Source organism: Cavia porcellus, unplaced genomic scaffold (assembly GCF_034190915.1).
Source record: "Cavia porcellus strain 051 isolate PalLab524CR breed Dunkin Hartley unplaced genomic scaffold, mCavPor4.1 scaffold_32, whole genome shotgun sequence".
NCBI lineage: Eukaryota > Metazoa > Chordata > Mammalia > Rodentia > Caviidae > Cavia > Cavia porcellus.
The window spans coordinates 19155301-19169330 of record NW_026947515.1 but is presented as its reverse complement, the minus strand read 5'-3'; the positions used below and the strand labels follow the sequence as shown (position 1 = coordinate 19169330).

General features: G+C 38.3%; 1 protein-coding gene across 4 annotated transcripts in view; it reads right to left on the bottom strand.

Moving 5' to 3' along the window:
• Kansl1 (KAT8 regulatory NSL complex subunit 1) overlaps positions 1 to 14030 on the bottom strand; it is a 176222-nt gene that overhangs the window by 13898 nt on the left and 148294 nt on the right. For all 4 annotated transcript variants that reach the window (XM_023563369.2, XM_003465917.5, XM_023563368.2 and 1 more), the window contains one exon: positions 8320 to 8491. In XM_023563369.2, the coding sequence (XP_023419137.1) occupies positions 8320 to 8491 (172 nt within the window). The remainder of the gene's footprint in view (positions 1 to 8319; positions 8492 to 14030) is intronic.

Sequence of the window (14030 nt, the reverse complement as noted above, 5' to 3'; positions counted from 1 at the left end):
CACCAGATAAGCATCATTAATGCTTAAAGAAAGGAAACAAGTGCACAGAGGTGAAATATGCATGCCCCCGGTTCCCAGTTTAATGAGTGACAGTTAACATTCAAACAGGATTATACAATTCTGATGGCCATACGCTTAGCCAACACCCCATGTAGCTACAGAAAGATATGATTCTGTGGCGAAGTTCAGATTATTCCCAATGAAACAAAGAATAAAGGCTATTTTTCAAAGGAATTCTATACTATTAAAAAAAACTAATATGCTTTCTTGTAGCATAAATAGATTTCATGGCATTTAAAGAACTAATCTGAATACTAAGCCTTTTAGGACTGGAATAAAACATATTCTTTGATCATGGGGGGGCACGGAATAAAAATCAGGCGGGCACTGTGCCATTGGGCTGTATCTCTGGCCCCCTAAACATACTCTTAAATGAATAAAATAACCTTTCTGGTGCATGTCTGCAGTATCAACACTCTGGGAGGCAGGAAGATCATAATTTGAGCATAGCCTGGGCAATTCTGTGAGAATCTGTCTCAGAATAAAATAAGATTTTAAAAAAGTCTGGGATATAGCTCAGTGCAAAGGTCCTAGGTTCATTCTCAGGAATGATATCCCCCAAAAGGAATAAGTAGCCTCACTATGAAAGACCTCAGAACAGACTACTGGACTTTAAGGTAGCAAAACAATTACAAAAATTATGAAAATTTAGTGACAAATTTTGTAACTTGTCCCGCCTCCCCTAACGTTTTTTGGAGACACGGTCTTGCTGTGTAGTCCAGACTAGCCCTGAACTCACGACAATCTTCCTCCTTCAGCTTCCAAAGTACTGAGATTATGGCATGCGCCACCATACCAAACTCATTCGTTCAAGTGTTAAAACACAGTCTGTAAGAATAATGCTGTCTTTTCAAAAATTTTCCCATAAGCATTCTTTTCCATGCTAAAAACAAACTGATAGCCGAGTGCAGTGTTGTAGGCCTATAATCACAGAAGCAGGAATACTGTAAAGTATAGAGCCTAGCCTGGGCAATTTAGTGAGACCCTTCTCAAAATAATTTTAAAAAGTGTTGGGGATGTGGCTGAAGTGTAAAGGCTCTGGGTTCAATCCTCAGTATCACAAAACAAAAAATTCACCTTCTAACTCCTAAAAAAATTTTAATAAACCAGGTATGGTGGTGCACACCCACAATCCCAGCACTCAGGAGGCTGAGGAACACTGAGTTCAAGGCCCATCTGGGCTACAAAGAACGTTCAAGATCAGCCTGAACTGCATAGTGAAACCTATCTCACAAACACAACTCTATCCCCTACAAAAAACAAACAAGAAAGGAAGGATGAACCCATATTGATCAACAATCAAGTTTAAAAGCATTAGGGCTGGAGACACAGCTCAATGGCATAAGCACCTAACTGGAAGCATGAGGTCTTAAGTTCAATTTCTGGTACAAAAAAAACAAACCAAACCAACCAACCAACCAACCAACCAAAAACAAAATTAAAAGCTAGAGAAAGGATAGAGTTACCTTCTGCACATTCTAATTAACTTTTGTTGGTTGATGAGTTAGCCCAATTGGCAAAAGATAGATACTTAATATACATACATAAATACATATGTAACAGGATTGATTCCAAAAGCCCAGTGGTATTTATTTTTTTTTTACTTTTATCCTAGTCATTGTGTACCTAAACCTGAGAGAATAGGAAAATAAGAGACCTGGCTGCAGTCAAAACAACAAAAAAGTCTAGAATAAGAAGGCCTGGATTCAGATCCTGGTTCTAACACTGAGTCAGAGAAGAAAACCACAAAATAAATCATTTAGCCAGGATAAAACCTACATGCACCCCCCACCCAGCCCTACTGTGGAGACTGAGCCCAAATCCTTGAACTGTGCTACGTCCTCAGCCTTTATTTAAAATCTACAACAGTGTTTCTCTAACTTGTCTAGGCGAGGCTTGAATTTACAATCCTTCTGCCTCCGTCTCTAAGTGGCAGGATTTCAGAAGCATGGCCACCATCCTGGCTTTAAATTCTTTATACTGGGGCTGGGGATTTAGCTCAGCGGCATAAGCGCCTGCCTTGCAAGCAGGCAGCCGTGCGTTCGATCCCTGGTACCAATAAAAACGAAAAAGACCAAAAAAAAAAAAAAAAAAAAAAAAAAATCCTTAATACTAACAATGAACAAAGGGCTAGTAATGTCCTCTAACTCCACCTCCCTTACTGCAAAAGCCCGACAGTTATTCCACTTTTACCCAAGGCATTAAGTTCTAGAAAGAGACAAAAACCCCCTCTAGACAGTTACTACCAATGAATCTAAGTAAGTGCAAAAAATAGTATTTGTTACTGCTAGACCAAATGAATGCCTTCTGTCTCAACTCTAACATGTTTAATCAATGATTCAACTAAAACCTCATTTCCTTCATTTCAATGTTGTTAAATGGAAGTCAGCAAAACTGTAAAAACACAAGGTCCTGAGTTTGATTCCTGGTACTATTTTTTTTTTTTTTTTAAAAAGGTAGTAACAGTTTAAGAGACTGTAAGATTGCCAGAAGTTTTCTGTGTATTCTTTTAACCCTTTCCACATAAAGAAAAAGAAACCAGTTAAATCCCCCCAATCATTGAACAACATGAACTCAAGTGTAACAACAGCCTGAGTTCATACACTAAATAGTAGTAATACCTAGAATTTAAAGTTAATTGAAACCAGGCATGATGGCAACATGCATGTAATTCTAAGACTCAGGAGGCTGTAGCAGGTGGATCTTGAGTTCCAGGCTAGCCTAGGCCACGTACTAACACCATGTCTCAAAACTTCATCAAAAAAGCCAGGAGTGGTGGTGCAGAATTGTGAGTTCAAGGCCAGCCTGACCTACATAGTGACTCTTTCTCACCCCCCATCATCCACAAAATAAATAATCAAAACAAAAACCTAAAACAGAATGCATATAGGCTTTATAAGCAAGCCAATAAGGGATATGAGTTGGAAGAAAACACAATAGGGCTATGTGAGAAGTAGCACATAGCTATTTGGGAGGCTGAAGCAGGAGGACCCTGAGTTCAAGGTCAGCCTTGGCAACCTGGCAAGAGTGCCTCAAAATATACATAAAAAGTGCTGGGTGCAGTTAGGCTTTGGGTTTAATCCCCAGCACCACCAAAACCAACCAACCCAACCAATCCCTCAAAAAAATAAAGAAAAATCCACTTAGCTATGGTACATTCCACACTTGCATAGGCAAGGGGGTTAAAATGCTATTATTAGAGAAAAAAAGGAAAAACTTAAACTACTTAATCTTAAGTTACTATTTACTCAAACAAAAATGAAAAGTGAGTGAAAAGAACATGACTTCAGGCCCACCAGGTTCTTTTTATTTTCTCAGACAAGGCTTGTTATGTGGCCTAGAACAGGCTCGAACATACGATTCTCCTGCCTCCTCTGTCAAGTGACCACAGGGTCACCGGGTTCTGTTATTATATGATTCACTTGACAGTTCTGCTCATTACTTGCCACCATTTGCTCAAATTTCCCTTCTTCAGTTGTTTGCTAATGCTCACTTCCTCCTCCTGCTTCTAGCCTCAGAAACAAGGTTTGGCAAGGTCTCTTGAAACAGATTTTCTCAGCCAGCAGGTGGTGCTCTATTAAACCTTTTTTTTTTTTTTTTTTTTTTTTTTTTTTTTTTTACAAATTTAAAATTAACAATCTTTCACAAAGTTATACATCCTCTATGTTTTCAAGTAATGATTAGCTGACATTACCAGGGAGTAAGGTGATAAGAAACCAACTCCCTCTCATTGGAATACCAATAGGCTATTTCACCCCAATACCCCTACTTCTTTAGGCAGGGGCAAAATTGGCTGTGCATGGGTTAATTCAGCTTCTTACCTAGTATACATACTGGGAGTAGCTAAATTATGACAAAAGTAGGAGACAGCTGGGTGTGGTGGTGCATGCCTGTAATCATACCATACTCAGAAGGATGAGGCAGGGGGGTCATCACCAGTTTGAGGCCAGCCAGGGGCTACATACTGAGTTCAAGACCAGTTTCAACTACATAGTGTGACTCTGTCTCAAAAAATGACAATGTTATTTGGAGCACAGAATTAAATATCATATTGAAATGGTTCTAAATGTGGATAAGGGACAGACACCCAACAAGTGAAGATATTAGAAATTCAGTGAAGCCATTTCTTTATATCCGTGTTTTGTAAGGCTGTAACAATATATAAGAATGAAAGAAATGGGTCAAAAAAATCATACTGAACCCTATTAAGGAGAAAAAAATACCCTCGAAGTTCTGCCACCTTTAAACATGTCCTAGAGAAAAGGCTGCAAAATTGTGATCCAGTAACCAAATTCGAGAACAAGTACAGGAACCACACAGTAGTATGCTAAGGTGCCAACCTTCAGTGTTGTACAATGCTACTACACAATAACATGTGGGGAAAGATAAAGACTTCAGGGAATGCTACTTACATAAAGTAAACGGTGCCCTCTGGATTTGGGCACCACTGTGGGGAATCCCAATTTACACTGCATTCCGAATGGCAGTTACTTGGATCAAAGCAAAATTATTCTAATACCAACAATATTAATATGGCAATTAGGTCTATAATAGTTCAACAGATCCTACTTGGAATGTATCTGTATCTCTATATACCTGTATCTCATTTACAATCTCGTAAAGAGAACTTAATGGTGGATTCTATGGTTAAGAAGTATGTATATGCCCAAATAAAAATGATAAAAGACCAGAGAAGGGAGACGTTCTTTCTCTTTCCTAACTTAACATTCCATTTCTGTCTATACTTGCTTGGAATGAGATGGCATGGTAAAGTGTTAAGTATGGTAGATAGAGGGCATAGTCACATGTAAAGGTCTGATGCAGTCAGCAGCATAGAAGGTGTTAACAGGAAATGGATACCTCCTAGCAGAGATGCTGAGTGATGGGAAAGGAGCTATTAGGGAGGTGGTTTGGACATATCTATTTCAGAGTTAGATGAGACCATCTGCAACATTCCATAGTAATACTTTTGACAAAAGAATGACCCTCACACTTATCATGTGCTATCTAATACACATAATTAAAAGTTTCAGGTTTTTTGAGACCACACAACTCAACAATGTAATTATAAGAGTAACTCCCCAAATTTACTTTTCTTGATAAATCCTTCTGAAGCCCTGAAACAGGTAGAAATTATCTTTCTCTCTCTTTTGAGACAGGGTCTCACTATGCAGTTCAGGCTGGCCTTCAAGTTCCTGAGTGCTGAGATTATAGGCATGTACCACCATGCCCAGCCTAATTTCTCTTAATCACCTTTCTGTGGAGTACTATGGAATGCAGGGAAGGAAGAAACAGGCATCACCATGACCCTGGTTTGAATTCTAGGTTTGGTTTGAATCTAAACTCATTAGTCATTTAGCTTTTACCACTTAAATAGGTATTTCCTTAATCTGTAAAACTGAAAGAATACCCTTATAAGATTTCTAAAACAAGCAAATGAAACAAATGAGAAAGGTGCTTTATATATTACAAAATGCTACACAAATTAACTGAGGTTATATCAATTATAATACAGGGTCAAAAAACGATGACTGGCACTGCTGGAAACTGAAGCACAAAGGAAAATGTTTGAGTCAGATGTAGTTTGCCTGTAATCTAGCACTATGGGACACTGAAGCTACATGTTCACAAATTCAAATCTGGTCCAGTCTAGCCTAGCCTAGCCTAGCCTATCCTATCCTATCCTATCCATCTATACATACATCTATTCATCCAGGTTTTATGAGACAGGGTTTTCCTTTGTAATACCAGCTGGCCTTGAACTCATTATGCAACCAGGTAATCCTCCTGCCCTAACCTTCCAGGTAAGGAGCTTATGGGTGGGTACCACCATATTTGACATTGTTTTCTTCTTGAGCCAGGGTCTTGCTATGTAGTTCAGGCTGGCTTGAACTTGCAGCGATCCTCTTGCCTCACAAGCAGCCTGGGTGATTTAGCAATTTGGCAAGACCCCATCTCAAAATGAAAAAAACCAAACCAAACCAAAACAAAAACCAACCAAAAACACCAGGTGTGGTAGTGTGGCATGCCCATAAGCCCACCACTTGGAAGGCTGAGGCAGAAAGACTGCGGCAAGTTTGAGGCCAGCCTGGGCTACATGGTAAGTTCAAGACTGACCTAAACTACATGGAGAGACCCTGTCTCAAAAAATAAAACATCAAGGGCTGGGGATTTAGCTCAGCAGTATAAGGTCATGAGTTTCATCTCTGGTACCAAAAAATAAAATATAAATAAATAAATTTTTGCTCTGTTGTCACATGGCACCAGGAATATTACCTCAATCCTTCTGATAGTCAGTTTTGGTAACAGAAGCAAAAACTACTAGTAGCTACAAAATTTAGGTGGCCAAGAAAGAATTCAATCATCTTGAAGAACAGATGCAGAACAGGGAATTATAGTCATCCAACATCTGTACAATCATCAACTAATTGGGAGATTCTCTAGAAGTGGAATTTTACTATAACACTGCTGTGCCTATTTGTTTACCTACTGTCTGCAGCTGCTCTGTGGCAAAATGGTAAAGTGAAGCCAAGTGTGGTGGTACACACCTGTATTCTCAGCACTTGGAAAGGTGAACCAGGAGGACCATTGCAAGTTTGAGGCCATTCTGGGCTATCTAATGTATCCAAGGTCAGCCTGAACTACACCATGAGATTCTGTTTCAGCATCCCCCTAGACCATGCAAAGGCAAAGTCAAGCAGTTGTGAGTCCACAAAACCTAAAATACCATTGGCCATTTCAGAAAAAGTTTGTACCACTGACTTCCTTTTTGTTTTTATCCTCATACCATCCAAGTAAACTCTATTATCTCACATAATTATTTTCATCTCTCAGATTCCTAGTTTAGTTATTCTTTCCTTTAAAGTACAGAAATCTGTACTTTATCTGTGAGATATTATAAAGCATATAAAACAGGATCCCTTACCCTCAGGGGGATTAAAAAGTAGAAAGCACATAAATAGCCATCCTGTATTCCATTAACATATAAATAAAACAGTGATCTAAAAGGAAATTCTTACTTTCTACAGGATGGGGACAGATCATGAGATTATGGGGAAAATCAATGAAACCACCCCAGGTAATGAGAGCACTGACATCTGTAGCCTGGCCAGAGAAGTGGTTTTAAAACATTTCTTTTTCTCAAGATCACTTAAAGTGTGATTTTCTTTCTTTCTTTTTTTCTCTTTTCTAAGAAAGGGTCTCTACTATGTAGCTTAGACTAGCCTCAAACACAGCAGTTCTGCCTTGGCCTCCTGAGTGCCACGATTATAAGTATGTATCACTATGCCTAGCATTCAGGAGGCTTAGGCAGGAAGATCTTGAGTTAAAATCAGCCTGAGTTACAAAGCAAATTCAAGCTCCATCTAGATTATATAGCAAGACCTTGTTTCCAAAAACACCAAATTTACTCTAAGACGGGACAGAATCTTGCCACACGCAATAGTCTAGGCAAAATAAAAGTGTCTCATTTTCATTTGGCTTTTATTTGTTGAATCAAAACTTTTCTTTTTCCTTTTAGTAGTGCTGGGAATCAAACCCAGGGCTTCCCTTACACAAAGTGCATGTTCCAATACTGAGCTGTATTTCCAGGCCTCAAAACCTGGTTTCACTTAATACTCAGGGAATTCTCCTTCAGAAACTCTAAACTCTTAGAATTGGTGCCCTGGCTGGTATTTATATTTTTCAAAGTTTTTATATTCTCAAGCAAGACCAATCACAAGACTCATTATGGCCAACATTTTGTCAACCATTGCAAAATGGGAGGTAGGAAAGGAGAACTGGCAGACACAAAGACTTACTAGGTTAGTAAACTTTAGAAAAAGCACTCAAAAAAAAAAAAAAAAAAAAGCACTCACAGCAACACTGGAGATCCATGCTTATGAATATCCTGAAAAACCACACAGAACCAATATAAAGACATTCTCCAAGAAAACTGCCTGTTCTGTTTTATATCATGGTACACGCAGACAACATACACTTGAGACTGCTGGCAACTGACCCTGGGTAGCTCCCTTAGTTCTCTCCTCTCCAAACACCCTCCACCAACCTTGGTAACGACCAAGAGGAAAATTTCTTAGCAAACTGTAATCTTTCTAATAGCATTTTCTGGTCTGGTGCATTTCTCTGCAAAACTGAGATTTCGTTGACCAAAAATGGTACCCTTACAGTATCGAGCTGCATTTTAGGACCCTGGTTGATTTTCTTTTACCTGGAACCTTTTGAAGTTTCTTTTAATAAGACACAATATGTCTTTCTTACCATCTGGAAATGCTAGCACAGGATGAATACAAGAGTCCAACTGGGAAAGACGCTCCAATAGAGGGGCTTCATAGTGGATTTCAGGAGGCACTGTGTTGACACTGCTTGAACCACACAGCGCGCAAGAGGTATTCACATCACAGCCAAAGCGGGTGATGCTGTTCCGATGAACCTGTAAAAAGCCAAACAAAATACTGATAATTCCATACCTGATAAAAACTGAGCCCCAGGCTGGGGATTTAGTTCAGTGGCATAAGTGCCTGCCTTTGCAAGCCTGTGGTCCTGAGTTCAATCCCCAGTATGGATTAAAAAAAAAAAAACAAGACAAAAACAAAAAAAAACCTGAGCCCCCACTCATCCAAGATTCAGAAAACCTTTCTAGACATAACACTACTAATATATTTGATTATTTTAAGACATTTCGATTTTGCTGACCCTCAAAAGTGATAAAAGAAACTTCGTTTTCAATAATGAAATTCAAGTATTTGAAGCCCTAAAGGCTTCTTATATCAGTATCAAATTTTATAGCTGAAAACATACTGAAACTATGCTAAGAACACTTTACAAAATATGTATGCTTTCACTGCCTGATGGTTTTCAACTGCCTAGTAAGGTAAGCATTTGGCGCCTGATTTCCAGGCTATGACTTGCTCACTGCAACAACTTCAACAACTTGGAATCCTTGAAACCCAGTCATTTTGTTCATATTTCTTCTGCAAGACTTTCAAGTGGTCTCACACGCGGCAGCAAGTTTCTCAGGACTACAAGTGATGGCTAGTCTCAAACTTTTGATCCTCCTGTCTTGGTCTCCCAGTATCTGAGATTATGGGAATACACCACAGCACTCGGTACTGAATAACTTTGTTACCTTAATTCCAAGAAATTATTTACAGTAGGTTTGCTGTTCCTATGTAGGGAAAGAATAATCAATAACAGCCCAGAGTGAAATGTCAACTAATTTAAGTCTTCAAACGACTCAACTCAGTGAAAAATTGGAATTTTTACATAATTTTAAACTTGGAGGAGAAAAGTTAGTCATGCTGATTGGAATCTTATATTCCACTGTTACTATGAACAAGTCTGGTGTTTGCCAAAGCATGACTCACAAAGTTATCTGAGCAGCATCCTATCATAGAAGAAATAACTTACTGGGGAAATGGCACTATGAGAAGGTATCCTAGGAGAAATGGCAGTATTACAATAAAGACAAAAAAGTAGCACCAAAATTCTGCTAGCAAAATCTCTGTAACATGTGCTATAGTTAAATTCATTTTCAGCACAGAGCTCTCTTCAGAAGCAGTTTCCCTTTATGGACCTATATAGGAGAAAGAATAGCATGGTCTTTATCAGTATTCCCAAACTTCTTCCTACCAACTACATAAATGGGTAGTAAGAAGTTCTCTTCAAGGTTAAAGCAGAAAAATTGCACCAAAGTAAAAATTTAAAGATGTGATCATAGAAGCCACTGAAGGATGAAAGTCACTTAAATGTGACACTTCCATGTATACAACATTAATTTGTACTGTTTGTGGAAAAAATACTGTTTGTACTTATAGGATTGGTTCCCTGGAGATAATATTTTGAGGAAGATATGTTGGTAGGAATGAAAAGCAGACCACAGTTGATAAAGAGTATTTAGGAAAAATTTTAGCTAAAAATTACACCAAGATTTTAAAAATGCCAAACATCAAAATAAAAAACATCAAAAGGATAAGATGGAACTGAGGGCATAAAAGCTCAGCAGAATGCTTGTCTAGCATATATGGGGCCCTGGATTCAATTCCCAGCTGCATGACTAGGGTGAGCATATGGTTCCTTCCCCTGATAACAACTAGCTCTCCATGTACAACACAGACAATACTCCAATTTATGGCCAGGGTATATCATTAGTGAAAAGTCCAGGTAGATTTTGATGTTTAAAAAAAAAAAAAAAGACAAAGCTATTAAAACTACAAAAATTTTTTAGAAATTCCAAAAGAGGACATGCATTCTAAAAATGACAAAATTTAAGAACTTAAATTCCTCGGGAGTTTTCCTTTAATTTGTCCCTCTAACCACCACCTCTGTTCCTCTGGAGGATAGGAACAGATCAATAGACTAAATAAGCTGTAAGGCTAGCTTGAAAAAGAAAAAAGCTCAAAACAAGACTCCCACACATATATAAACACTTCTAAACTAGCTATGTATATCTATCTGTAAATGGAACATTCATCTACAGCCACATTTAAGTCTCTATAAACTGACCTGGAGAAACATCCAAGGTATGCAAGTTAAAAATTTATAATACAGAGAGAGAGAGAAAAGAACTGCACAAAACTATTGATATGGTTATTATGGGGGTAGAGGTTAAGGGCTCTCATTTGGTATATTATGTATGTCTATAGTTCTATAATGTTTAATTAAATATTATGTTTTTGTATTACATGTAAAGTACATGCCTAAAAAGGGGTAGGAGCTCAGATTAGCTTGTTTCTTCAACATAGTCTTTGACAACATTAGAGAACAAATATTCAATTAAAATGCTGTTGGACAAGCTGGGAATGGTGGCACACACCTGTAATCTCAGCACTTGGGAGGCTGAGGCAGGAAGATCACTGAGTTCAAGGCCAATGTGAACTATACAGTGAGAACTTATCTCAAAAAAAAAAAAAAAAAAAAAAAAAGGACATTGAAATAAGGAAATGACTATTTTTTTTTTTTTGAGACAGGTGCTATGTAATCCAAGCTAGTCTCAAACTCACACCAATCCTCTGAATGTAAATGAATCTGATTACTTCATTCTACCTTAGCTGCAATCAATCACCTTGTATAAGTCATTATCTTTGACCATATAGGTTTCTCCAACAGCTTCCTAACTAGCTCTGTTTATCCCTCCTTCCACCTAATTAATGCTGAAGCCAGTGTAACTTTATATTAAGCCTCAGATACACCAATTTTTTGGTTTTAAATTTCCAAATGACTCTATCTCATAAGGAACAAAACTCCATCTACTCACTGACCCACCTACCTTACCTATCCATTTCTAAGACAGGGTAGCATAGGTTGGCCTTGCACTTGTGGTAATCCTCTTGCCTCAGCTTTTTAACTAGGATTACAGGCATATGCCATTATTGGGCTCCAAAGTTTGTCTTTCTCTCTAAATTATTTTATTTCATTTCATTTGTTCGCACTATAGGGACAGAACCCAGGGCTTTGGACATGCTAGCCAAGAGCTCTAGTAAAGATACACCTCCAGCCCTCAAGAGTACAAGTTGTTGCAATGGATCACACTAGGCCTTGTAGTACAGTATATAGTACATTCCCTCTTTGCCTTCATTTCCTGCTACTCAGCTGTATCAGTTATTCTGCTACCATGCTATATTTCCTACCAGTTATTCTGCTTCCATGCTATATTTCTCTAATTATAGCAGGCAAACTTTCCAGACCATGGGTCTTTGTACTTGGCTCTTTTCTCATTAGCTTCATGGTCATTTGCCTACCTTATGCGCAACCCCTATCACTTTCTTTAAAAAGACTTTTAGAAATAAAAGACACAAGTGAAGGGGAGAGTCAAAGTGAAAAAAGTCTGTTCATGATTATAAAAACAAAAGCACCCTAGAATAAGTTTGACAAGAAACATAAGGACAAAGCTTAAAGATTTCGATATTGTGGTTGATGGGGAGAAAGGAGAGAAGAGGCAAAGGGGATTTTAGCTAGATGTGTAGCAGATTCCTGGCAAGCTGAGGCAGGAGGATTTCTGAGTTCAAGACCAGTCTTAGTTACTGTGTTGAAGGCCAGACTCAAAAAACAAGAAATCTGCCTCCACAACCTTTAAAAATATAACTGGAAAAATAAATGTGAAGGGATGTTTAAATTCTAGCACCTGAGAACAAGTAATCTGCTCAGAAAAATTAAACAAACACACACAGATATTTACTTAGGTGATTTTTAAATTTTTCTTTCAGAAAGCGGTCTCACAATGCAGTCAAGGTGGGTCTTGAACTCACAATCCTCCCTCCTTAAATTCACGAGTGCTAGATTGAAGGTGTGCATAATTGCTGGGTATGGTAATATAATCATGCCTGCCACAAGATGTTATTTTTAAATCAGTTGAAAATATAAAAACTAACGGGGATGTAGGTCTGTGATACTAGCACTAGACAGGCTTGAGGCAGGAGGATTGCTGGGAGTTTGACATCAGCCTGTGCTACAAAGCAAGACCCAGTCTCAAAAAAAAAAAAAAAAAAAGATATATTATTAAGTATGTCTAAACCTAAAAAAGAACTGTAGAGCACTATATAATGGTTAAAAGTATGGACTATACAACCCAGATTGCCTGGGATTTTATACTATTCTGCTATTTCCTAGTGGTGTGACTAGACAATTTTAAACACTAATTGTCTTCACCTATAAAACAGCAGAACAGGATAGGGTTGCTTTAAAGCTAAAAATCACTTAGGATAGCATCTGGCTCTCACCTCTGCTAGTTTTATTTAAGGGGAGAATTTGATGGCAGAACATTTTATCATTGACGACTCTGATTTTGAATTCTAGTTTCTTTTTAAGTCACATGATCTCAAATTTACCCATCCATTTAAAAAAGGACCAATAAAATGACTTCAAAACACTACATAAACATTAGTAAAATTATTATATGACATGATTCTTCAACCACTAACACTGTGGGCCAGTTGATTTCTTGGTATGGGGACTGTCCTGTACAGCAAAGACATCTAGAAGCATTTCTTATCTTTACTCATAGAACCCAGATCACATAGCCTCCCTCTCTGACAATCAAAAATCACTAGAGACATTGCACTGTCTCTCTCAGTTTAAGACTATCAAAACCCACAGGGTTCAAATTATGGCCAGCTAAAATAGAAAAATTCACAGCATAAGCTCACCTTAAATATGACTACTTCCTTTTCTTTATTTATGGTTGAATAATGCTCCATTGTGTTTATATAGCAGACTTTTTTTTTTTGTCTTTTTTCATTTTTATTGGTACCAGGGATCGAACTCATGACCGCCTGCTTGCAAGGCAGGTACTTATGCCGCTAGCTAAATCCCCAGCCCCATATCCCAACTTTTGATAAGGACCTAGTTTGGTTGCATATGTTGGTTACTGCAAGTTGTACCTCAATTAACACAGGTATGCAGTGATCCCTACAGTATGTTACCTTTAATTCCTTCAGGAATACACCAAGAACCAATGAACTATTTTTAGCATTTTTTAAAAAGATACAGGGGATTGGACCCATTTTTTGCACTAAGGTTTTTTTGTTTTTGTTTTTTGGCCTTTTTGAAACAGGGTTTCACTATGTAGTTGAGGCTAGCCTTGAATTCACAGCAATCCTCCTGCCTCCAGTGCGGGGATTGTAAGTGTGCGCCACCACCCCTGGCTTGCACTGAGCTGTAACCAAGCCCTCTTAAAACACTTTTAAGAGAGTGTCTTGCCAGGCATGGTGGCATATGCCTTTTTTGCTAACATTCAGGAGGCTGAGGAAAGAGATCACTATAAATTCGAAGGCCGTCTGGGATATACAGCAAGACTTTCTTTCTCTCACATACACACACAAATATGAAAGGAGGGGCGAGGAGGGAGGGAGGAGAAAGAAAAAAAAGAGAGAAAAGGAGGGGGAAAGTTTAAAGTCTTGCTAAGTTGTCCAGGCTGGGCTAGAATTTATGATCCTGCCTCAGACTCCCAGAGTTCTTGGACTATAGGTACGTTC